The sequence below is a fragment of the Toxotes jaculatrix genome, chromosome 17 (assembly GCF_017976425.1).
Source record: "Toxotes jaculatrix isolate fToxJac2 chromosome 17, fToxJac2.pri, whole genome shotgun sequence".
NCBI classification, from domain to species: domain Eukaryota; kingdom Metazoa; phylum Chordata; class Actinopteri; family Toxotidae; genus Toxotes; species Toxotes jaculatrix.
The window spans coordinates 11746981-11773768 of record NC_054410.1 but is presented as its reverse complement, the minus strand read 5'-3'; the positions used below and the strand labels follow the sequence as shown (position 1 = coordinate 11773768).

Below are 26788 nucleotides of genomic sequence, written 5' to 3'. Positions count from 1 at the left end.
CCCTTGACGATGCTGTTGTGAAATTAAATCCATGTTGATGCGAAACATGTAATGCATTAAGTGTATGTTTAATTTTCAGCCCAGTCCAACAAGATGAGCTTTACAGAAGACGATGCATATTTTGTCTGAGGGAATTAACTGCACAACATGAAGTGCATTTGCCTCTACTGACACCTTATCACACACACGGCGGAAAGCACAGTAAGTCTTCAGTCTCCGTCTTAGCCCAAAAAGTAACTTAACCTGTCACTCTCCTTCAAGGACACTAGCACCATGTAGAACATTTATTGACTGCTATAAGTATAAAAAGGTAGACCTGACTGATATGACCAAATTCTCTATCACAGAATACACCATTTTCAAGGGAAATATGAACATACACAGTGTTCCAGTAGTTTCTGAAAAATTATTGAGAAACTGTTAATTACATAACCAGACAAATGTGTTTTTGGCTAATCTTGTGAGTTACACATAACAATGACAAATGAAGGTACATCACACATTGCTGTAAAGAATAAACAAAAACCCACAAATGCCATAAAGAGGTTTGCTCACTGAATTGCAGCATTGCTCATAAAAGCCAGCTACACCCAGGGAATAAATTAAGGTTGGATGCTTTGGTATAATTGCAAAATTCATATTGTTTTAAAGAATCCTGTACGTCATCATATTACCCAGCTACATGTAATACATCAAATTACAGCTAGAGGTTTTGAAGACTGAGGTCATTTTCACACGGAAAACTGTCTTAAGAATAATACACACATACACAAAAAAAAAGAAAACACGAACAAAAAAAATATACAGTTTTGTCTTTAAGAAAACTGTTCTGAAAAATACTTTTACATGTCAAAGGGCTCACTTTTGCTATCCATGTTGACAGAAGTCTGAGAGTAAGCAATACAGATATGTTACGGTATGAATAGCAGTCGTAATGACAAATTTAATCAAGTATGCCTGTCTCTTCAACTTTAGCATTTGGGTGCAATGTTTTCAAACCTAATATTTTAGCTGCTCCACATATCAGATTACAAAACAGGAAATGGGAACCTGTGCTACAGAAGTTGCCATGCTGCTGGCTAATATCCACACAAGCAGCTAAGAACTGGAGCTGAAGCCATGGGATTTTCCAACCTATTAACCATTACTATTTATAACCATCCGCCCTACTGTGGACAAGAATCTGTTCATCTGAGACTTTCAATGTCTAATGACAGAAATAGATGCCTTAGTTCTTAGCCTATGTAGTGTAAGGTGGTAATTCACTTTAAAGCTGAAGTCCACATCTATTTTCCACTGAAAACATTGGTGAGTAGATGTCATCAGTATCCGTCAAGCTGGTGTGACTGGTTGTGTGTTAATTCAAAAGAAAGCATGGTTAACATGGTAACAGTAAGCACAGTTTAAATAAATGTAATTTCAGTACTGCACTTTCACACATGAAATGTAAAGTCAATTAGATGAACGGTTGTTGAGGAAATTGACAGACAGACTTCCATTTATAGCAAGACTGGGGTTTGAAATACACTTCTAGCTCTAGTACTAGCTCCTACAAACTTTTATCCACTTTTGCCTCTGTGTTGGCAACAGCTGTGGCTGGCAGCAGTATGTCTCTTTGGGCTGTCGGTCCGTCCAAATTTCTTTAAATTCGACACAAACATTCACTTGAACTCAAGGACAAACCCTATGGGACAAACTGATTTGATTTTGGAGAACAAAGGTCAAAGGTGAACGTCACTGTGACCTCACAAAACACGTCTTGGTGGAGACATACAATTTTCAACTCACTCCCATAAAAAGAGAGATAATTCACTGCAAAATGTAAACGTCCATCAAAACAAAATCTCGCTTTAGATTTCCTAAAACAAATTGTGTCCTAAAACACAAACTAGTTAGTACATTATATCAAACCTTAACCTGTTTTAAAATTATCTTCCTTCATGCAGGTGCTGTTGAAATATGAATGGAAGCTATTCATCAGTTAGCCTTTTAGTGCAAATTCCTCTGGGTCTGTAAAAACAAGAAAAGGCTTGTTGTGTGGTTAGGTTTGGCCATAGACAGGATGTTACCCTTGATGTTCTTTCCTGTAGAGAGCAGTGGTAGCTGCGGTTATGTATCCTGACCTGCACAACTGGCTGTGAAAGAGGCTTCATGCACTGTCTGACTGTTGTCATGTCATGGTGCTGAATCTAATTTTTCCATGGCTTGTTCCAGCAGGAGTAGATGTATATGATGTCAATACACTGTTCTGCAAAATTGTCAGAAAACAGACAACATTAGCTTCATCTTTTACGAGAATAATAACACAATAAACACAACCCTGAATTTTAAGTGCAACTCATTACTTGACATCTTTCTTGTTTTTTTTTTTTCAGTTGAATCCTTTTTGCATTGACTACTATGTTTTTATCAATTAAAAGTATTGCATACAAAAGAATAATTTGAGACTACACTTTCAGAATAATTAAGTATAAGCAATAATAGTTGCTCCTTTTACAGTGCAAATACTATGGACAGAGGGCAGGATGCACTTAGGATTTTATCTAGTCAAGCACAGAAACATTTGGAGATACAGCATGCCTTGTGAAGGATGGCTATGTCTTGAATTTTTCCTTAAATCACATGTGACTCCCCACTGCCCCAAAGTCCCCTGACTGCATCAGACAGCTGGCTTCATCATCAGGGAGTCCATGTAAGAGGCCTGCAGTCAACCGTGAAGAAGAAAGAAGTCAAAAAGTAAATAACTAATTTTAACAGCAGTAGAAATAGTAATAGCAGAAATGCAATCCAACCCTTAACACAAAGCAGAAGGAATTCACAAAGCATTTAGAAGAAACTGTCCACCTCTTTTATTAAAGTTTAACCCTGTCTGTCTTTCTATCTGTCTACCCCTTCACCTTCCAGCTGAGGCTTTAATAAAAATTCCCATAAGATCAGCTGTTGTCTTCTGGGAAAGGTAAATAATGCATCTGTGGTTACCTTGGCAATGTATGACTAAGCACAGAGAATATGGGAGAAATAATAGACTGTGATGCAAGCAAGTGATAGTATAGGAGGTAAACTAAGGCTGTATTTTGTCGTATGTACTGCATGTCAGGCCTGGTGGCACACATTCATTTACAACTAGGTTCTACATTTTCCTCATATTATTGGCTTATCACATGATTATACTGCATCAATCACCATGTGGATCAAAGCAGAGAGAATTATTAAACTTGCAAGTGTTATCATACTGGTTAGTATGATAACACTTGCAAGTTTCTGCCAGCATCCTGGTTAGAGCTGAAACATGCCACAGGACCGGTATGTCCACTGACCGCGCTGATCTGTATGTCAGAGAAACTGAGTGACAGCAAGTTCCAGCGGAGACCAGCTACGCCCAGGGGTTTCTACCCATTACGTAAGCCCACGCCTTTCATGACCTCAGCAGCTTGTCACTCTGCCCTCCTCTGTGACTGCGAGGTAAAGAAAGGTGGGGATCAAGCAAGCTCAAAGGTCAGAAAGAGAAGGTTTGTATTGTGCAAGAAACAGGCTTACAAAAGACCAGGGAAGCAGGTGACTGATGGCAAACATGATTTGAATTTGAAAAGAAACTGCCCCTGATGTTTTCCCAGCGACTCTTTCTTTCAGACTGCTTTCTGATGTTTGAGCCACTGTAAGCTGTGCACTGATTGATTCAGTTATTAGAGAAAAGTGCCATACACATGTAGGGCTATTTCAATGCAAACACATTGAATTATGATGTAGATATAGGCGTTCCTTTAATGTACATACAAGGTATATCTGTTGGAAACTGGACTGGTGTTGTTCTGTGTTTTCCTTATTGTTAAAAACCCAAAAAGACCACTACTAACTAACACTGAATTGAGCTTACTGACGCCCTGTTCTGAGCTTCACTGTTGTCCAAAAACTGTTAAAAAGCCCACTGGATGAACTGGATGACATACAGTGAACATGGGCACTGGAACTGAAACAATATTAACTCAAGCTGATCAGGTGCTTTCAATCACATCACATAATCTTAATTGGCACATAGACTTTGCTGAATACAGCCCTCAACAAATGCACTAGTAATGTTTGATTAAAGTTCATAAAAAAAATACAGTGACCACCTGCTTAGGAAAATCAGCATTTTTCTATTTAAAAAAAAAAAAACTATTTATATTGTCAGCCATCTTTATAGGTTTTTGTCTTCAGTGGGAACCAATGGGTTTGGCGCAAATACAGGTATACTAGCATGTGTGAGTCCTTGTCTGTTCACCTACTGCCAAAAGGTTTCAGGTAGAATTTCAGGAGTCATGGGGGAAGCATTCCAGAGCAGAAACTGATCCCTCCCTGAATGTACAGAGGCCATTTTCATCCCCTACACACAGGTGGATATAGCCAATCACTGAGAAACCTACAGAGCAGTGTGGAAAAGTCTACAAGAAAGATGAGACACGTTAAACAAGAGTTAAACCAAAGGTATTTTAAAAATTAAGTTGTGCACTTACAAGAAAAAAGCATTAACATAATCTAGACTGTAAATTACTTACATTATCTTTCGTGTCAGGAAGAAACAAAGCATCACCACTAAAAAGAACAATGTTTAGTTCCTCTCTCTCAAAATAAACTACGTTTATTGTTCATGCTAATGAGGGAGCATGTCTCCCATGTTTTGTGTCACAGTTCTTGGACAACAAGGGAGGTCTATGACACAAACAAATAAGCTACACCAGGCTTTAGCTATACAAACAGTACTGTAAGCAAGATAAAGTCATTGTTGTTTTCATGGGACGTGTTGACAAAGAGAAAAATACAACATATAAACTTAAAAGAGACAGCCTAAACGTCCAACTAAGAGAGAGAGTGCCACACCCGCCTACAGAGCCTCTAGTATGTGAAAGCAGGGAGCGTTTGGATGAGCATTACCATGGCAATGCGATGACGTCTTCATCCCTTGCTCTAATTGGAGGAAACCCCGTGGCCCCAGCCGCTGCAGCGTTCCGGTCTGGCAAACTATCCTCGAAGGCCCGCCTGCTTCCCCCGCGCTAAACAACTACTGGTTCACACAGCGAAACATTTCTGTCAATTAAGGGAGACTACGATTTACGATTGGAGAGTTGACAGCAAGACGAAACGCCTCGTTTCAGCAAGCACAGTAGGGTTTTTGCTGCTGCTGCCGTTCTTTGCCTTTCTGACCAATCTGTCAAATCGGATCAATTTGTGGAGCAAATTTGGACCTCAGTAGGTCAGAAACGATGAGTATTTTATTATTTTCTTTTCTTTTAAATGAGTTATGGCAGGTTGATCGCTAAACTGGCAGGTTGTGGTTCATTTAGTGTGTTGTGTGAGTAACGCTAACGTGATATTTTTTTATTGAAAGGAGTGGCCGATGTAGCTAACGCCAGCTAGCTTTGGCTAACTTGCTAGTTGCACCAGACAGCTTTGTGGCGGGGTTTGCCCGCAGATCTCTGCTTCCGATGCTCGCAGCCAGCCTCAGCGTAGAAACACTGTATATAGATAGCGTCTGTTCGTTGTATTACAGTGCACGTTGTGAGACATTCTGTACATTAATAGTAGTCAAAGCGGGCTGGTAATTTTAACACTAAAATTTTAACACTAAAAGTAAAAGTGTCTGGAAACGAGGTTTCGTTCGTTTTAAATTACTGATGTTACCGAGTGCACGTTCAAGCTAATACCGGGCGGATGCATGTCCTTATGCCATAATGATGATGGTGGTCGGCGGACTATTTTGATCTCCACTTACATTTAATTTTATCAACTCTTTTTCGCAGCTTGTAACGTTACTGTGGGGAATAACATCGCCGATCCCTTGCTGCACCCATTCTTCAACTCACCAGTCCTTGACTGTCACATACCCCCGGATTTCTGATTTCTCAGTCCCCTAAAATTTATAAACTATGGATAGAACGGATCTTATTCAGAAGGCCAAGCTGGCGGAGCAGGCTGAGCGCTACGACGACATGGCAGATTGCATGAGGGAGGTTACGGAGAAGGGAGGCGAGCTGTCAAACGAGGAGAGGAACCTGCTGTCCGTCGCCTACAAAAACGTGGTTGGGGCGAGGCGGTCCGCATGGAGGGTGATGTCCACCATCGGACTGAAGACCGAGGGGTGCGAGAAGAAGCAGCAGTTGGTCAAGGATTATCGGGAGAAGGTGGAGAAGGAGCTGCAAGACATCTGCAACAGCGTTTTGGTAAAGTATCAATTTTTTACTCTAAGCATCATCTTCTTTTTTTTTTTTAAGTCTGCTGCATGGATCCATACCTGTATGTGAGATGGAAACCATCTCTCTGCAAAAGTACTCTCTAGGCAGAGCTATATTAGTTCGCTGCTGGTTAAATTATAATGAACTAAACCAACTTGAATCAGTGATGAATAAAATTGCACTGTGGTTTCTTTAAAACATCCTCCCTGTTGCTCTTGAGGCAAGTAAAGAGGGTTTTACATATTTTTGTTGTATGAGGAAATGCCTAGTGTAGTCTAATTATTTAGAGACGCACTTAAAAAATGTTGGAAGAAATTAGGTTTGCACTACTTAAACGTGAACATATTTGAATTGTGTCATTCATAGTGACACATAATTATTTTTATTCCAATACTGTGTTAAATGGCATCTTCCCTGTTTCCTGTGAGCTCCTCTGTTGTATAAATATGGCCTCTAAAGCCAGAGAGGACAAGGAAGTATTATATAGTCCTCCCACTGTTCCTGCCTTTGGGGAATCTGGATTTAGAACAATGGGCTTGAAACATTGTGAGGGCGTGAACTGACAAAAGGTCATAGTCACTACACCAGCAAGGTGTGTCTGAATGGGTGGAGAGAGAGCACGCAGGAAAGATAAGCTTTATACTTTTTGTTCTGTAAAGCTGTGCTATGTATTCAGTATCCATGCAGTCCCATCTGGCAGATAGAAGCCTAATATAGTTAGCCAAGTGCAAGAATTTACATGCATAAATGGTTCATATTCACTCTAAACCCCAGTTTGTACAGTTTGCCAAAAGAGACACCCTCCTGCTGAGCCACAGATTGAAACCAATGAAACTGTGCTTGATAGACAAATGAAATTTATTCTCAGACATTACTCTCCACATTTCAAGGCTAAGCTTTACTGGAATACTGCTGGTAGTGGGGGTGGGGGTTGGGGGGTCCGTATGCTTTCACCTCTTGTTTAATCTAATGCAACAGCACAGATTGGTGCTTGACATTATTTCTAGCCTGCCTTCATAATGGATTAGAAGAGATCTGGGTGGAAGCTTAGCTGTAAGATTGAGATAATTTCCCTTAGTTGCTGTCTGTAAAATGCACTGCAAAGCTGCTGGGGCCAGTCATTTTCCACCAGCTTCCCATGGGTGTTCCTGAGACTGTGCGCTTACACGGCTGTGACTCAGCTTTCAGTGTCTGTGCTAGCGAGTGTTGACTGAGGGTTTGTCAGCAGAGGAGGGTGTGTCAGTCTTCATGCCTTAACTTGTACCCACAAAGGCAGAAGAGCAGAGACCGCAATAGACAAATAAGCTCCTTGTGTGCCCCCTTTCTCGATTTCCTGTATAGTAGACTGTGAAACTTGCATCTCAGGTGAAAGCAGGTCTCAGCTGAGAGGCAGCAGAGGCATGGGGATGTTTGGTTTCCAGTTTCCTCACAGGATGTGAGTGTAGGGCTTGTGAACCTGACAGGGTGTCAGCTGAGTAGATTAAGGCTATTCATTCTTCTTCAGAACATGACTGTACTTTGACATCTGAATATTCAGACCAAATGAAATAATACAAAATGTGGATCAGGTATTCTAGTGGTAGGACATAGTCACATTTTGTTTTTGTACCTGCCTGATTATCACATTTGCTGAGTAGAGAAAACAAAACCTAGAACCACCTTAAATCTATCGCTCTGAAGCATATTCTAGTGTTGCTAATTGAACTGATAAAAAGATATTTGTCCACACTTGGAAAGTGTGTATCAATTGCTGTTAGACATGTAAAGGCACACAAAACCAGTCAGTCTTTCATTCAGGAAAGCCATTTTGTGCTTTCTTGTGAGCACTGGTGACTGAAATCAGAGCTTTGTGGAAAGCGCTGGGAGCAAGGCTACTCCTCTTCTTGTCTATTGTGCAGAGCATGCAGTGAAAGAGGAATGCTTAGCACTTGAGACATGCACGTGTTTTGGCTGAGCCAATCTTTGTGTCAGTAAATGACTGGGGAGTGGCTGCTGGGGAGGGTTTGGCTCAGGCGAGAGCAGCTTCTGTCTCCCAGGTCAGAGAGGGGAAACTCTTTTTTCCCTTTAAAAAAGAAAAAAAAAAATGTAAATGTATGTAAGTAAAAGACAAAGAGGATGTATATCGTCTCCGAACACCATAATGCTTCTCAGCCAGGACTGTTGTTAGGGCTGAGGTGTTGGCAAGCATTGTCGTTCTGGGTGAAATGATTAATCTGCTCTCTAAATCTGTTAACTTGAGCATAAGCCATGGTTTCACCGACACAGATTAGCCTTAGTAATCTTCTCATGTCCATTGAAAGACGGATAACTTGGCCTTAGAGTGTAATCACAGGATGTGATTTGTAGCACGTATGATTTGTTTTATGTTTTTGCCACATTACCACATATTTTACTACTGTTACTACTTTGTTTACTGTATTGTTTAAAGCATTTTCCCTAATTTAACCAACCAATAGTTGCTTTTAGAGAGTACAGTCCTTAGAAGCTGCACCATGCCCTTTTTAGTGGGAGAACACAGATTAAATTTTCTTAACAATTTAATCTTAGGGTTGTGAAAAGAAGTCTTTCAGTCCCCTGATCTGCTATATACTGTGTTACACAGTTCAGATCTTCAGGGTGATCTAATTGAAAAGGAGCAGTAGTAAACCCACAGTTCAACAGCTGACCTCAAATCCTCTTCTAGCTGTAACTTTGATCCAAACTCGGCACTCTAAAGACTTGGTAGAGGTGGTTCCTGAATTTACCAGACTGAGATGGAGCTGTGTTTGGTTTATTTAATATACATTCACTTGCTGCACCATGTTTTTTTTGTTGTTTTTTTTGCGCTGCGGTTTCAAGTAATAATCGGGAGTATGACACAATGCAGGCAGTGCTTTGAATCTTTCCCTAGAGTTTGCCAATGGAGCATTTGTGAGTAAACTTCAGCAGGGAATGAAAGAATGATGTCAACATTTTTAAAATCAGCAATAAGACTGGTGTCAGCAGTAAGACATCAAATGTTGCTATACAGTGCTGACATTGGGAGAGTGTGGAATCTGGGGCAAAAGACAGCTGGGGACACACTAGAGGCCTGGCCTGGTTGAGGACAATCTGGAGCGACTTTAGCAGAAACTGACACAGAGCAAAATGTTTCCTTATAAATGACACCAGGTGAGCACATGTACTTGACTCCTGGTGGAGCAGAGCTGTGCTCATTAATCATTCAGCCAAGCAGCTATGAAGAGCAAAGAGAGTAGTGCTCTCTGGTGGATAGAGGCTAATGGGACACTTAGGATGGGTGAGCCCCACCTATGTTTTGTGTTGCACCATGCAAACGTGGGATGTGTTTGTTCATCTTAAGTGGTGCCCAATTTCGCACAATAGGTGACTGCTCAGTAAATATGGCGTCACTGCAGTCTCAGTTTTTTATCGTCCTTCAGATTTGGCTCTTTATCTGTCTGTCGGGCGTCGTGGTGTGCTTGTGGTTTAGATCATTGGTCTGAAAAGTCTTACTGTTCAATATTTCCTCTGTATGTCCAATTAAATTGATCTGACATTTTTGTCTTCACAGAAACTGCTGGATAATTATTTAATTGGAAACTCCACAAATCCTGAGAGCAAAGTCTTCTATTTAAAGATGAAGGGGGACTACTATAGATACCTTGCTGAAGTTGCCTCTGGAGACGACAAATCAAGTAAGTTTTTTTTAGTATTCAGTTTATTTTGTTTAGAAAGGCACCAACATGTTAAGTTTACATTTACTTTTTTTTTGGTTTGTTCTGTTTCTTATTGCTTTGCTTCTCTTTGGGTGGACTGTAGTTGGGAGTCTTTGAGATGTCCAGTCGTTTTCATTTGTACGTAAAACCTAAAATAAGCCTCCCTCTGCCTTTTTGAATCTGGGCCCCTTCACACTCCAAATAGGAATGTGCCAGATTTTGTCTTGGAGCTGGAAATGATGTCACATGGGTCGATGTGTCACGGTTGTGTGACCACAGTGTCCCATCTTATAGGAGGGCACAACAGGAGTGGGTGAAGAATATGATAGCACTCTCACATTTGGGCAGTAAATAGGATACTGGAGCCCACTGCTGTGTAGTTTAGCTTAGCACAAACACTGTAAATGGGCTCTGAAGGTAATAAAATCCGCCTACCAGCATCTTTAAAGCTCACTAATCAACACCTTATATCTCGCTGTTAAATTCATGCAAAAGTGTAAAAAAAGACACTAAACCTGATTTCTCCCATGGTTTCTTCTTAAAGTCTGCAGCAGTTCTATGGAATAGTCTGCTACATAACCCCCTTAAAACCACAAATGTGTAACTGTTATGCTCCGCTTTTGTGCGAACTGTTAAGTGCAGCTCATATTCTTCTCAGTGAGACAAAATGCTTTGCTTTGTTGCTGTTGTGTATTAAGAAGTTTAAAAACAATATTGCCATAAGTGGACTTGTATTTCAGCCTTTACTTTAACATACATTGACTATTATTATCTTTTTTTGATTCCTTCGTCTTTCTCCAGAGACCATTGAAAACTCACAGCAAGCGTACCAGGAAGCATTTGACATCAGCAAGACCGAGATGGACCCCACACATCCCATCCGCTTGGGCTTGGCCCTTAACTTCTCCGTCTTCTACTATGAGATCCTCAACTCCCCAGAAAAAGCGTGCGAATTGGCCAAAAAGGTCTGCAGACTTTTCTTACAAAAATCTGTCACTTGCCCTCAGTTGTCTTATAGTAGGTTCAAACCAGTTAACATTTTCCTTCTTTTGATTACAGGCATTTGATGATGCCATTGCAGAGCTCGACCAGCTTAATGAGGAGTCGTACAAAGACAGCACTCTTATCATGCAGCTCCTCAGAGACAACCTGACAGTGAGTGTTCTGCTCTCACACGGCACAGAGGCGATCATTACTATGGAACATCTGTTTTGCTTGTCTTGATGTCTGTCTTTAAATCTCTTCAGACAAACTCGTATGATACTCAGTCGTGTCTGAAAGGAAGCTTGTGTTCCAAATGGCAAAATCTGGGTTAAAGCCCACACTTTCAGGCATACTTTCAGTTTTAAGCATGGCGTTTTTGTTTTCTATGGAGGTGAAGTCCAGTGTCCACAGAAAGAATCTTCCAAGTAACCTGTGCTTCAGCAGACAGACTTTATGCTGCTTTATACATTAAATTTTGTCATGGGGCTTTGGTTATATGTCATTGAAATGTGTCTCTTTCATTTTTTGCTCTTGCTTCTACTGAATGTTTTGCCTCCTTATGTATAGTGTTATGAAGTGCCCTTAACAAGAACTTGGTAAAACCATGTTAAGAGATGTAACTCAGTAACAGACATAAATGAAGTTGAAAAACAAACAGAGGATAAGTAGATAATCATTATCAAATGAGGTTTGATCAGCTATTAAATTTGTATCAAACATGTATAACTTCCAGTGGATGCTGACATATATGACAGAGTAGTGGCTGTAATCATGAGATGAGTTTTTTTTTTTTTTACCAAAACTGAACAAGTCTCTGAAGAAAGTGTCCGAAAGAGACATGTACAGATGTTCAGAGACATTTCTAATAAAGCTCAAATGTGTAATCGCTGCCAGACAGTGCCTCTACAAAGTACTGCATAAAGCTTATGAATACATGCATGAATGAGAGATCCAATGTTTTGTTTTTTGTTGTTGTTGTTTTTCCTTGCGAGAGAGGGAGTATGGACATTTGGCTGTATTTCAAATATCTTTGTTTCTCTCCCCAGTTATGGACATCAGACAACGCTCCTGAGGAGGGTGATGGCGGAGAAGGAGGAGAGGGCGGCGAGAATGAGAACTAAAACACACAAGCCCTCAATGTTGGGGTCATCTCCAAAAACAACAACAAAAAAAAAACTTTTTACACATCCTTCATTCCTTATTGCTCCACTCAAACATTCTACCAATGAAACCCATTGCTGAAAAGAGTTGTGTAAGGAAATAAATAAAAGAATAATCATTCTTTTCACAATGCAGATTTGGACAACTGGTGAAAAGAGAAACCCTCCATTCTTTTGGTTTGTGTTTGTCCTGGTCTTCCCATGTGTGCAGTTTCAGCTGTAGAAAAGTGGTTGGTAGCTTGACAATGGTATCAGACTCCTAGCTCAATTTAGAGGCAGAAAAAATTAAGTCCCATCGTTGAACAACTGTCGGTCTAAATCCCATCAATCAAGAAAGTTTGGATTTTTTTTCCCCAATAAAAAATGTTAGATATTAAAACTAGTTTCCCCTGTACCTCTTTTTTTTCTGAAGTGTGTCTGTCTCTACAGTTACGTGGTACGGTTACAGCAGCTGAAGTCCAACTTCAAATAGAATTTTCATACTGCAGGGAAAGCCAGTGTACTTTACATGCTGGCAAAAAAAACTATAATACAGCCAAGTAGTGCCCATTGGTGAAATCCTCACTTTCTGCCCTGGTTATGATGCCACTCTATCACTGAAGCATGTCTGTTTGTTGGGAGGGGAATGGTGGTGCTCGTTTGTCTGACCAAATGCAGGGACCTTTTTAATGGGGAGAAGACAATTCTGTCATGCATGTCTCTTGAGATATTACACTGGAATGGGAACAATTGCTGTAACACACACACACACACAAACACACACACACATACATAAAAGTCCAAGTGTCAAGTTAAGTAATTTTCAATGCAGGTTTGTACACATCCTACAAGAGGGTGATTTGTTAGTCTGTCCAGTGATTGTCATTAGAGATTTGGACCACTATTGTTTTGCTATTCATTCAATTGTAGTCCCCAAAAGCCTTGTGGAACTGTTTGAAAACCCTATGTATCAGCTATGTTATAACATAAATAAAACATTTTATAAACCAAGTCCAAGCTTGTCTTTCTGTTTTGTTTACTTCCATATTGCATTTGCTTGGACATTTATAAATGTCCTGTATCTAATATTGTTGTGAAATGCTCTACTTTATAGTTAAATTGCTCACACACATTTCTATGGGGAAATTTGGTAAATTTTCTTCTGGCTTTTGCAAAATTTACCTGAAATTACAAGTTGACACTTCTGAGCAGTATTTACACTATTTGAGGAGAAAAAAAAACATTTCACTTTGTCGAATGATATTTCTCCACTACATTAGAGCATAATACTTTATCTATTATTACAAGAAACATAGTGAGTTAATAAAATACAATGGATTATATCAGATTGAAATACCTGTTGTTTGTCCATACTCTGTAACATATACAATCAAAGAGCCACGGAAGCATCATGGCAAATAACCATATGCGGGCAATTGTCCATGGAGGGGTTTTTCTTTTTTTTTTTTGTGGTCAATCTATCCTTGGCAGCAGTGCGAAGAAGTACATGAATTTAATAACAGTATAATTTTGAATTTCTTGATGACATTTCTACTTTATGATACTATGTATAGAGGAACCTATCATGCTTGACAGTCTTTTTTAACAGCTTTAGTTGCTTTACAGATTAAGATTTTACTTTACAAACTATGATCAAATTGCAAAATAATTAACAGATTCAACTCGTTTATTGCTTAAATAACGTTCATGCTTTCGAAATAATAACAAATGAAATAATAGAACTACAGACACGGACCATTCTCCTGCATTACGAGTACTTCTGCTTTCAATACTTTATGTATATTGTACTTTCTTTTACTTATACTCGTAATGATATATTATTTAATTCTGGCTGTGCATTAGAATTAGTATTGTGTTGTATAAGTAATACTGTGTATTTATGTTCTTAAAAGGTCCTTTCAGCAAAAGTGGTAGTTTTACTTCTGCTAATAACGGGTCTCTTCACTGCTGTCCTTACATTGTTCACTGTACTGAAAGCGGATGTTTTCCACTCGGTGCATTTCCGGGTAGCTCAGCTAACGTTAGCGGTCCAGTCAAACCGAGAAAACCTGGGGCAATGACAGCGCTAGAATAGCTGTCTGATCCGCCTGAAAATGAGGACCATACTGCTGTTTGCCTTTCTGGCTCCTTGCTGGGTCAACGGTGCTGTTAAGTCAAGAGTTACTACTGAGAAGAATCAGGAAGAAAACCCGGAGTTTGGTAATTAACTTAGCAAGCTAACCTAAGCTAACGTTAGCTTTAATGTAAATGCTAGCTGTCTTTTAAATAATGAGTGTAAACGACGATTGCTATACATTATTAATGCTTATTTTGCATTTTACCTACTGTGATAACCCAAATCGCTGTTTACCTAAGCTGTTATATCATCTTACGCCATTCAGTCCTGGCTAGCTGCTAAATAAAACCGTATCATATCAGATGAGGAGGTGGGTTGTCAGGTTGTGGTCTGTGACAGTGGCACTCTAGTGTTTTATATGAACAAACGCGGTTTCTACTCGGCCATGTGTGTCTTCCAGATGCTCTTGACTCCATCCTGTCAGACTTTGAGGTACTGCCATTGTCAGGCCTCCAACTGCACAGCGTAAGGAAGAGGGACGTCCACACCCAGTCCCACCTGGAGCGCCTGGTGAGCTTCAGAGCCCTGCACAGGTACACCCACGTCTGATATAAACCTAACTCAAAGTACAGTTGTTGTGATCTTTTGTTGTGAGGCTTTTATTTTAAATAATAGATCTATAATTTATTAAGTCTGTATCAAAACAATTTTGACATGCCCATATGTATGTTAAGAAATGTAACGGTATTGGTAGCGGGGCGTTACTATAAGAGATGAGGGTCAACATCTACTGTCACTGCCTTGTGTAAAGTACATATCAACCTTCAGGCAACAGTCTGCTTTGATGGACAGAGTTAGGCTAATGAAGTGAGTCTTTTCCAAAATTAGAGGGTTTTTTGGTAGGAAATTCCCTCTCGATGTTATTTTCTGTCTACTAAAAACAACTCTAAGCTCGGAAGATATCCTCCTGAATTTTCTAATTCAAATTGCTGAGGATTCATATTACGGTAGCCTCGACTGATCTTTGGTATGCTATTTGCTCATAACCATAGACTGTATAAGACACGGACGTAGCCGAGAACCCGCCCACTTAGGTCGGAGCAATATTTAATATTTATCGGCTTTCACCGCTGCCTCCACCCACTATCCACTTACAGTTACAGCAGCATACAAGCAACGGCAGCCGCTTACGGACGGAGCTGCTCTGTCGGACTTTTTAAACAGAAAAATGAGACGAAATAAAATAGCACGGAACACACCGCAACAGCGTTCCTAAAATTAGCTGCTATCAGCAGCGACCATAAATCGGCAATTAAGTCATAAGCCAGCGGCAAATATGCTAATACATGCTAATTAGTGCAAACATCCAGGTAAAATTGTGAGAAATTTACTTACCGAAAAAACTGCAACACAGACTCCTTAGACGGTCGGTTAGTACAGTCTACATTACAACAAGCCATATTGTCACAAAAACCTATCCGAACATTGGCGAACACGGACACTGCAGCCCCTGTCAACCGCTGAAGGCCTCCGGATGTAGCTGCCTAGCCCAGCCGATGCTTTAGCAAAGAGCTAACTGCCAGTGCCTGTTAATGACAGGCTGGGCTGTCACTCAACGTGACCACGCCCTAATTTATGTAAGAATTTTAAGCCTAAATAACACTAAAACGGTTGTGGTACAAAAAAACTCATCATAAAAGTATTTCCTCACTTTTTTGTTGTTTGTGGCATTAAATATTACCCAAATTTAAATCCAGTATGACGTCATTGTGTAATCACTGCAGATGTGTTTTCATCTTCTTTTTTTCAACCTCAGGCACTTCAAGCTATATTTGACAACCAACACAGACCTTTTCACTGACACCTTTAAAGCTGTGTTTGTTGATAAACATGGGAGGGAGGAGAACTATGATGTTCATCTTAAGAACTATTTCACTGGACATGTTGTTGGTGAGTGGATGACTTACACAATTAGGAATTGTGTTTGTTTGTTTTTTAAATGCAGTATTTTCCCCTGATCCCACGTTTTCTAAGGTTCTTCATTTCCATGTGCAAAACTAGTAAAACTTAACCGGAAAATAATTGATTTTTAAGACCTTGATATGAGGAATTATGATCAAATAAGTGGCATCATTTGCTGAATATCAGCAATAACTATAATTGATGATGACAGTACTGCTTTGTCAAAATGATATTGGCTGACACAATAGTATGTTGACGTATCTGTGCACCTCTATGTCGCAGGTCACAGGATTTAGTCTGGAAATATTGATAGTGACCTTATTTGTTTTGTGTTTGCAGGAGAAGAGAATTCACGGGTGCAGGCACACATAGACGGAGATGAGTTTTCTGCCCACATTCTAACCGATGAAGCGGAGTACAACGTAGAGGTGAGGAGCAGCTGTACAGTCATTGTTTCTTTGCAGAATCCAGATAGAGGCAGAACTGACCCTGCCGTTTGACAGTAGAGAGGTCACAGTGTTGAAGACTGTGATAAACTTACCAAAGCCAAAGAAAACCAAGAACAGGGCACCAGTTTACAGAAAGTTCCCAAAAAAATGATTGAATACAGTGCTACAGTGCTGCAGCCTGTAAATGTAAAAACTTTTCAGTGCAAGGCAGATTTTTTCCTTTGATATTTCTTCTCAGCATTTTGAAAAAAAACAAACACTCAGACAAATATAATTTGTTGCCACTTCTTTCTTCTCTCAACCTCCTCCTAATATCACCTCTGTGCCATCCAGCCCCTGTGGAGGTTTACAGATTCCCCCACTGATGGCAGGTTGCTGGTTTATCGCTCTGAGGACATCAAGAATCTGAGTCGCATCGTCTCTCCAAAAGTGTGCGGGTACATCCACGCCGAGGACGTGGACCTGCTGCCACAGACCGCCAGGGGGGATTTGGGCGGGAAGGAGGTGGACCAGAAAAACGGTGAGCTGTGCTGTGTGTTTCCCTCACTAGGTGGTAGAGAGTCTTGCAAATGTGTTCACATTTGTGCCTGTGTAGTTGTAAAGTGAAGATGAAGTATAAAGTGGTTTGAAGATCACAAATCTGGTGCAGCCTTGGCTCTGTGCTTCTGTTTGTGGATGGCAAAGAGCAGATAAAGAGTAGGAGGATAGCAAATGTTTAAGGTGGAGGGAAGGGAGGAGGAGGCTGTAGTAGTGAGACAAAGGAGGTGGGTGTTAGATCTTGTAACATTCACTGTAATAAAAGCCTTTTATCTGTAAATCCTAGCCTATGTAATGCACACACACACACACACACTACTGACAGTTGGGTATTATGTAAATGCCTTTTGATTCTTTTGTACAGCGTCGTAAATGTAAAGCATATAACAGTGGTAATGTGCCAGAGGAGAAATCTGAAACACCTCTCACTGGCTTCTGGTTGAAAGCACTTGTTGGTGAGATGAGTCGGAGGTGAAGGTTCTTATGGAGGAGGCATTAAAATTCATGGAGCCTCTGCTGCCCAATGAGATGACTCTGAGTCGTCACTGGTCTCCCACTGCTTGTTGTGGAAGCCAGCGCAGTGCACACCCACACAGTGTTGAGCCAGTTGTACAGTATAATGTAATCCTTAAATGGGATGTCTTCCTGTTGTCCTGTTAGTATTCAACTTCAGACTGCTCAAAGATGGCAAAATTACATAAATACATAGATTTAACCCCCTATTATTTTGGAGTTGGAGTAAAGATGCTGCAATTAGGGCTGCAACTAACATTTTTTCCCTCATTGATTAATCTGCTGATTATTTTCTCAATCAGTTCATTGTTTATTCTGTAAAATACAACCAGGTGTCATATGTCTTAATATGGCCAACTAGTAGTTCAAAACCCATATTTACTCAGTTTAGTATGACATCAGCATTTTTCACTCTTTTCTAACATTTTAGTGACCAATGGGATGACCATCACTGTAGCGGGAGAAAAATCGCAGTCCCTCTCTGGGCATGCTCGGGCATCAACTGTTAAGAAAAATTTCTGGCTTTAAGAACAGAGGCAGAACTTTTAATCAGTTCACAGGCAAACAAAAAAGAAGACACGCTGCTAAATGTGAAAATGAGGGCAATTAACAATGGGATACTGGAGCATGGCCTCATTGTTCAGCTTCTTGATGTCCTTATGTATCTGTCTTTATGTAAGATTACCCATGACTGTAGCATGAATAAGGCAGTGCTTATAAACACGTGGTCGTTTTGTTTTTCTCTCTGCCTGTGACCATTTTTTCCTTCTAAAATTCTTCTGATATATTCATCTCTAAAACTCTAAAACTGTTCCTGCTTCTTCTCCCTTGTAGAGCACCACTTAAGAGAGAAAAGACAGGTCCACGACCACAAGAAGAACACCTGCCCCCTGCTGCTGGTGGCAGATTACCGCTTCTTTAAACACATGGGTCGCGGACAAGAGAGCGTCACCCTCAACTACCTGGTCTGTCTTTACGTACCTCCTATGTATAAAAGCTAATTCGTGCATAAAGACATATGAAGGTTTAACATGTACCCTTAGGGTATTAGATTGAAGTAGAGCGGAATGATTTCCACTGTTTAGTTTGACAAACTGACAAACCTGTGATCTATAATTAGTAAGTCTAATATATCTGTGAAAAAAAAAGTCAAAATAATTTTTTTTAGGATTATTTATATATTTCTGTGCTTTAATCATTCCTGCTAAGTTATTTTTTTCTTTTCTCACTTCAGATTGAGTTGATTGATCGAGTTGATGACATTTATAGGAACACAACCTGGGATGATGAATTCAAAGGTTATGGGGTTCAGATCCATCAGGTGTGTGTGGTCGTTGTCTCACTCATTGGCCAATATGTAGCACTTCAACATCAGACATCACTGCTCCCAACGGCCCCATAGCTTTGTTTTACATCAAGTCACTCCCAGAATTGAAGCTGGGAATAACACAGTCCCTCAGTGGATTTGAGAACTGCATTTTTAGGAAGAACTGAAAGCTTTTGTGTGTGTGTGCCTCGTGGGGTAATTTAATTTGTTCCACAGGCTTTGGGAATGAATGGAGACACTGTTTGTCATACGATGAGTCGCGGGTTTCCTCACTGAAAAGATATGCATTCATTTAGCTACTCAGTGTTATATTACAATTTTCATCACCCTAAAGTCGAGGAAAACTTGTAGTGTGCTGCTGCTTTTAACCCCAATATCTTTGGGAAAATTGATGCTGGAATGCCATATAGAGAGTCACACGATCCTTTTGAAATATGTTATATGTATTAAAGTTGTTGTCGTAGGCCTGGGTTTAGGCCACATCTGACAGACTATGTTGAACTTTACTGTAATATATAATTCACCTGTCATTTGAGAAATAAATTTAATCTGCTTTATGCATTTTAAATATGTAACTGCAACAGATATCATGAAGGAGAGGAAATGTTTCATTTTGATTTGTTAAAATCCTTTAAATAATTCTGTGATCACCTGTGAGGAATGTTCATAAATAACATCTTTGGTTACCATTATCAGATCATCATCAACAAAGAGCCTACAAACCCTCCCACTGGCCACACTGGCACCTGGGTCCACTACAATATGGAGAACAGCCCTGTGAGAGGAAAAGAGGTCTGGGACGTGAAGAAACTCCTGGAGGTAGGAACAGGCTTCAAAGAGACGGATGATAATGAATGAATGAATGGTAATGATAATCGCAAGATGCGGTAAAAAGCAGTTGTTCAGGCTCACTTAATAAAAAAATATTGTGCCAAAACACTTCACTTATCCTCATGGTGTCAGAGTTAAGGCATCTGTCTATATTTGTGTATCAGTAAAACTGATTTTGACAGATACAAATCTTGGTAGATAACAGTTCTACTTGTGTCCCTCAGCAATTCAGCTCAGACATAGCTGGCAACGCCTCCACTGTGTGTCTGGCCCACCTATTCACCTACCAGGATTTTGATGAGGGCACACTGGGGCTGGCCTACGTGGCCCCCTCCAAAGCTCAAGCCCTGGGCGGCCTCTGTCCCAAACGTAAGGACACAGCTTTTAACATCAGATTTGTTTTCCTACTTTAAACATTAATTACTATATATACAGCTATGTCCTGCATTACATTACATTGTGCTGCTTGTGTGTGTCACATTTTAGAGACCATTTATGCTTCTACAGCACAAAATCTGTTAAATTCATGGGAAGTGAAAGTAGCTGGGCTTGTGAATACTGATCTGGGAATTGCCAAAATGGCAGGGAACTCAGGCAAAATAAAGAGAAAGCTGCATATTGAAACCTGGGGCTTTTGTAAAGCAAAACAGATACTGACATGTTTCTTTGGATGTGTCAATTTGTAGCTTACTATCCATCTCACTCCGTCAAGAAGCCCAGTTACCTCAACACCGGCTTGACCAGCACCAAGAACTACGGCAAAACCATCCTCACAAAGGTCTGTTTTACCTTGATTTTCTCAATCACCATTTTTGACTAAACTAATTACTGGATGCACTCGGTTTCAGCCAGGGTGTTATGCAACATGTCACCCTGCCAAGTTGAGACCGTAAGCAGAGCAGACACACCTCTTTGTGGGGGTGTTATGAGTAATGATGCCAACCCTGTTGCATTTTATCACCTCAAGTGCCCATGTGTTGCGTGCTTCACAGAACAGTTCACAGTTAGGTTTTCAAAACATTAGTTTTAAACTGGGAGGACGTCTTAGGATTTGGGGCTTATTGGGTGTACACTGTAACCTGAATAATATCATCCATGCAGTAGTATGAGTGGGAGAATATACAATATTCACAAACACCAGCATCTTTCCATTGAGTAAAAAGTTGTGTTTGTGTCCCATCAGGAAGCAGATTTGGTGACCACTCATGAGCTGGGCCATAACTTTGGATCAGAGCACGACCCTGACAACATCCGTTACTGTGCTCCCAGTGACGACCAAGGGGGGAAGTTTGTCATGTACCCTATTGCTGTGAGCGGAGACCATGTCAACAACAAGGTACAGCTAGGTCAAAAATGACATTTAACTACAACATGCAGTACAATGCAACAGACGCCTTACTACCTTGTAAGTGTTAGGTATATAACAAACTATGCTGTCAGTCAGTTAATAGGACACACTGGGTTAATGATGCAAAGTGTAAAAATGAAGTGTGAATGCCATTTCTAAATGAGGTGCTTCTGCAGAGTGTTAGATAAATGTGAGTCACAGTTGCGAAATGTGACAGGCAGTAAATGTACTGCACCTCCTCCACCATTGGCCTTAACGGCTAATATGTAATTTGACTTTTGCAGCGTTTCAAGGTGAAAAAGTGCTGCTGATTATATGTTGTAATTTGTTCTGCTCTCAAAGCTGGGCTCTCTTGAAGAAGGGTTAAAACTAGATCTCAAATCACATCAATGTGAAACAATAAAAATTCACACAAAGGAAATTAAGCCATTAATGTGGCTGTAAACTCACGATCGATGCTCTTTGCTGGCAGAAACATGTTTCCCTTTATCCATGCACCTACTTGTGTACTCTAGGAGCTCTTAAAAAGAGATTTATATCTGCTGTCATTCAATTTATGTTTATGGCAGACACTTATCACCATCACCTTTCACAGCTGAGCAAAAAGCATCCACTCTTAGCTTAATATCTAACCCCTGTCTACTTCTCCTTCCCACCTAAAGCGTTTTTCCAACTGCAGCAAGATCTCCATAGGAAAAACCTTACGTTTCAAGGCTCCAATGTGCTTCAAGGAGAGGAACAGTAAGGTATGTGGGAACTCCAGAGTGGAGGATGGGGAGGAGTGCGACCCCGGGCTACTCCACCTCAACGATGACCCCTGCTGCTCATCCGACTGCAAGTTCAAACACGGTGCACAGTGCAGGTATGCAACCCAAAAGATCATCCAAGAGAAAATCTAAATTTCCAAATCTAAATACATACTCAGATGTTGGATTATTTGACTGAACTTGACATAATGATTCAGGATTTTTTTTTGGAACCACACACACACACATAGATTCAAATGTTCCTGTTCTGCCCACAGTGACAGAAACAGCCCTTGCTGTAGGAAATGCATGTTTGAGCAGGCAGGAGTACGGTGTCAGGAACCCATTAGTGCTACCTGTAAAGGCACATCCTCCTGCACAGGTGAGCGCCACCTGCTGGTTTAATATGAGAACTGCAGCAATCACTGCAAGGCTGTACGCTGTCGTGTTTTATTAATCAATTCAAATAATTGTGAAAAACTAAATCTCTTAACCGTTTCTTTATCTCCTAGGCAACAGCAGTGAATGTCCACCTCCTGCAAATGCAGCTGACAACACTGTGTGTGTTGACAACGGCCGGTGTCACAATGGAGAGTGCAGCCCTTTCTGTGAGGCCGTGCAGAACCTTCACTCCTGTGCCTGCAATGGTAAAAGATGTTCATTTGTCTCAGAAATTATACCTGGGGAAAAACACTCAAGTATGGTTTTCTTTAAGTTTGTTTTAGAATTTTAATTCCTGACACCTCCATACTTATGTTTTAGCAGTTTTCATATTTAAACATCAGCTGAAGGTGCCGAATGGTCCTAAGTGTCTGGGCTCCTAGAAGCCTTTCTTAAAACAGTTAAATAAATTCAAAAACAACTGCTTCTTCCCCACATGGTAAGTTTAGATTAGATGTAAGTTTTTTGCAAGTGACAGTGACTTATCTTCTCTCCTGTCATCAGAAACTGAGAACTCCTGTAAAGTGTGCTGCAGGGGAAAAGATGGTATCTGCTCTCCCTTCATCCAGAACAATGGCAAATTCCTTTTCCTTCGCAAAGGAAAACCCTGCACTGTGGGCTTCTGTGACGAGGGCGTGAGTGACCAAACCTTTTAGATCTGTCAGCTCTACAGACATTTGATTGTATTATACTTCCATTATTGGTCTTACCAAAGTTTATGAATGTTACAGTGAGCTTATTGATTTAGCTTGATTTGGCTGTGTCTTGTGTTAAAACAGGGAAAGTGCATGAAGCAGGTGCAGGATGTGATTGAGAGACTGTGGGATTTTATCGACAAGCTGGACATTAACACATTTGGTAAGTTGGTTACAATAGGTTGCTTTAACAAAATGCAGCAATGTGAAATACTGTGAAGCTTTTCTCTAAAGCATTAGGAAAATAAGTTTCGATATGTAGTTTTTATTGTTGGTGACCATCAACAATCGTACCTCTCCACCAGGGAAGTTCCTGGCTGATAACATAGTGGGCTCAGTCGTGGTGTTTTCCCTCATCTTCTGGATTCCTCTCAGTATCCTGGTTCACTGTGTGGTAAGAAACAGCTGCACATCTATTTTCACTAGTTCCCAGTGTCGTCAGTGTGCCGCAGACTGCTCCTTTTTGGATTTTTCTTCACCAGCTGCAGTCATGACTCGAGTTCTTTTACTTCACCTGTTGACACTGCTGTTCTGTTTGTGCCTCTTTTTGCAGGACAAACGACTTGATCAGCAGTATGAGGAGAACACAAAGTCCTTCTACTACCCTCCAAATGTAAGTTCCTCACCTCTCTAATGCCTGTTCATGACCCTGTGCACTAGCCTTGCTGCCACACTAACCAAACTAATACAATCCCAATGCTTTTTGAAAACACTGACATCTTTAACAATGAAGTGAGCACGAAGGTTAATGATTCAGGATTTTTTCTCAGCTTTTATTGACTCTTTACATAATCTGTCACAATTTAAAAAAAAACAAGGTGTTACAAGATGTCAATTCAGCCACAATCCCACTTAACAGAAAATAAATACAATCAAACAACCAACAATAAAATAAAAATGTACTTTTTGCATTTTTAACACCAAAACGATCTCTGCTGTGTTTGACAGTGGGTGAAGAAAGTATAGATAATTTAAAAATTTAATGTTATGAATCGTAAAAATCAATCAGTTGAAGCAGAAAGAGAAAATTGTATCATGCGTTTTTGTCTACGCTCTTTTCACTGGTTTGAAGTGGCAGAGCTCTGTTGGGGGGAAAGGCGACATCACTTCAGAAATTAGGATTTATCAACATTTTTATCCAAATCTGTTAAGAGTTATGGGGCTGTATGTTTGTTTCCAGGTCGATGTCACTCACCCGCACAGTCTTCATAAAGAGATTAGCTTTTGAATTTCTGAGTGTTAACTTGAATGTAGTTCATTTAGTTGTAAATGAAAAAATAAAATGGCGAGAACAGAATCAGAAAAAGTTCAGACTTGAGGCGGCACAGACCAGTAGTCAGGCTATCCGTCTGTAATGGCGTCACTGTCTCTGCTGGGTTCAAGCTGCAAATGACCTGTCCATCGCCCTTTCCATTCTCATTGGAACTGCAGCAGATGGTGGAAGTTTGTAGTAGAGCTCCTGCCATAGGTGAGTGCGTGTGCCATGGCTTGGTGTTGCGATGCGTTGCCATTGAGTCCATGATGATGCATGGTCAGTGGCCCCACGTTTGGGATACTCCTGCAGTCACTTACTCCTTGATGTAATCACTGATCGAGCTCCACATTTCCAGCCCTCAAAGCCACCTGTGTCTTTGATCTGAGAGAGGAGAGAGAGCTCAAAGCTAAAACAGTTAAATGCGACTAATTAGCTGTTAAGTGTGTCCACCTGCACAGACGTGATCAGTGCAGAGGCATTATCTGATCAGAAATTACCTCAAGAAAGCAAGATTGCATTTTAGGAGTATTCAAACAGAGAAAGGACGGAACAGGCTGCACCTTGTTGTCTTTTGTGAAATCAGATGCAGTGTGTGTCAACATTTTAAGTTTGCATCTGCTGCTGGTCAAAGCCACAACAAGACAAGAGTAATGTCCTTCAGGTGATCGTTTTTTTGTTTTTTGTTCTTTACCCATTCTTTTCTTTCTTTTGTAATGGCTGTTTGCACTGTGTTTAAGTCTTTTTTTAAGGTTTGATTAGGAACATGTGGAGACTGAGGGTACTTTCCTCCACAGACTTTTCTCACAGCTGACATTTTGACTTGTAATAGAAGAAAAGGCACAGGCACACCTAATAACAAGAATGATGGCTTAATTCCATTCAGGTGTGCCACTGAGTCTTTGCACCATATCCAGGCCCCTGGTGCCCCTAAGTGGACTGCAGCAATCAGTAGTATTACTTACACCTGTTTGAGAAAACAAAATGTGCTCTGTGAGAAAGGTTTTACTCATTCCCACTTTTACTGGGGGTACTGGGAATGCTCTTGGGGATGGAGACAGCAGATAGTCTTTGAATTTCTCTTTAGTATATTGGAAATAATATTGTTTATTACAGTAAAATTACTGTATGTTTCTGTGTTTAACTGTAAGGATCATGAGAAATATCTAATGGTCTAATTTAAACAGAATGTAGTAAAAAGGGAATGAATCTCACCTCAGAGATGGACAGCTTTGGTTTGCTTCTGCCTCACATCTTGAATTTGCTCCTCAGAGTCAAGAAATGCTGAGCAACCTCGAGTCAGCGTCCGTGCGCATCGTCAAACCTCCTCAGCCTCCCTCCTCCTCCGCCGGCCGGACCGTGCCCTCCTCCCTGCCCCCGCAGCTTCATCAGCAGAGCCAGGTCGGGGCCCCTCCCACGGCCAGCAGCAGCAGCAGCAGCAGTACCCCGGCCCCCGGCCCGAGCTACGTCCCCACCCCGGACAGCGCAGGGGGGGTGCGGATGGCCACCATCCAGGAGGACACCAGCAGCGGCTCTCACCTGGGAGAGGAGGGCCCACCGGACGATTTCACAACCGCAGGAGCCTGCTCGTCGGCTATGAAATCCTCCTACGAGGATCTGACAGAACAGAAACCGCCAAGCAGGGACCGACGGCGCCTCAAGAGGCAGGACTGCATTGACACTAAAGAGACCGAGTGTTGAGAGTAAGAAACCAGCACTTTTTGTTTAAAAGCACCAACATGTACATGCAACCTGATATGTGTTTTAGGGAACATCCAAACACAGGGCAACGTCACAGGCTTTTCACTTATCACAAGTCACAGACAGCAACTGTTTAGAGGTAACAGCAAAAACGTTTTGTCGGTCCGATTTGGTTTGTGGCTCAGATTTCACACACCACTAGATGTGGATATTACTCAGTGTACAAAATGATGCATGAGTCATCTCAAACCCCTGTGACTGCAGATAAAATAATTACTGAGTGGTTTCATGTTTTTGTGTGCCTGTGTGAAATAATGCTGTGCCTTTTTCATTTGGCCAGATGAAGCCTGGGAAATCTGAGAGGGTCTGGAAATAAATTCACTGTGGGCCTGTTCCTCAAACACACCCCAGAAGTTCAATTATCTTTATGTCACAGTGGCTAAATAGGTGCTTGATATTTTTCTCAATAACAAAAAAGATGAAGTGATTACATTAATCCTGAAGCTCCGTCTGCTTTTGCCAGTGTGCCCTGTTTAAATAAAGTTAGCTTTGATTGTGGACCATAAGGAAAAAAAAAAACATAACAGTGTCAGCTGCCCTTTCCTCCCTTCATGCTTGTGCACAAAGTAATGTCTTTAAAGCACAGGTTTGCTCTACTAACACTTTAACAGGTGAATGATGCTAAGTAATATTATTGATGTTATAGCATAGGGTGACATTAAGACGTTGAACACTGAGCCTGGCTTAAAAGATGACTGGTCATGAATCTGTGTCATAACTGCACTTGAAGTATTTTTCACATCACCAGAGTTGAATTGAGTTGAAGTTTTATACGTGTTCTTACTGTGCTGTGACATAAATAGCTAAAAAGGCTTGTTAAAT

At 40.8% G+C, this 26788-nt stretch overlaps 2 protein-coding genes across 2 annotated transcripts; both read left to right on the top strand.

Moving 5' to 3' along the window:
• Window positions 1-5088: 5088 nt before the first annotated feature.
• LOC121197030 (14-3-3 protein beta/alpha-1-like) lies at window positions 5089-13039 on the top strand. Its single transcript, XM_041060376.1, has 6 exons — window positions 5089-5230; window positions 5778-6197; window positions 9760-9883; window positions 10706-10869; window positions 10964-11059; window positions 11935-13039. The coding sequence occupies exons 2-6, from the start codon at window positions 5904-5906 to the stop codon at window positions 12007-12009; spliced, it is 753 nt and encodes a 250-aa protein (XP_040916310.1). The 5' UTR covers window positions 5089-5230; window positions 5778-5903; the 3' UTR covers window positions 12010-13039.
• A 1017-nt stretch (window positions 13040-14056) lies between these two features.
• adam17a (ADAM metallopeptidase domain 17a) lies at window positions 14057-26520 on the top strand. The gene is made up of 19 exons (XM_041060490.1): window positions 14057-14247; window positions 14565-14697; window positions 15921-16054; window positions 16406-16494; window positions 16849-17035; window positions 18400-18530; window positions 18800-18886; window positions 19589-19711; window positions 19948-20092; window positions 20410-20501; window positions 20907-21059; window positions 21734-21933; window positions 22096-22199; window positions 22330-22464; window positions 22763-22893; window positions 23038-23116; window positions 23259-23347; window positions 23507-23566; window positions 25478-26520. Exons 1-19 carry the CDS (start codon window positions 14142-14144, stop codon window positions 25904-25906), a joined length of 2607 nt encoding a protein of 868 aa, XP_040916424.1. The 5' UTR covers window positions 14057-14141; the 3' UTR covers window positions 25907-26520.
• Window positions 26521-26788: the final 268 nt, after the last annotated feature.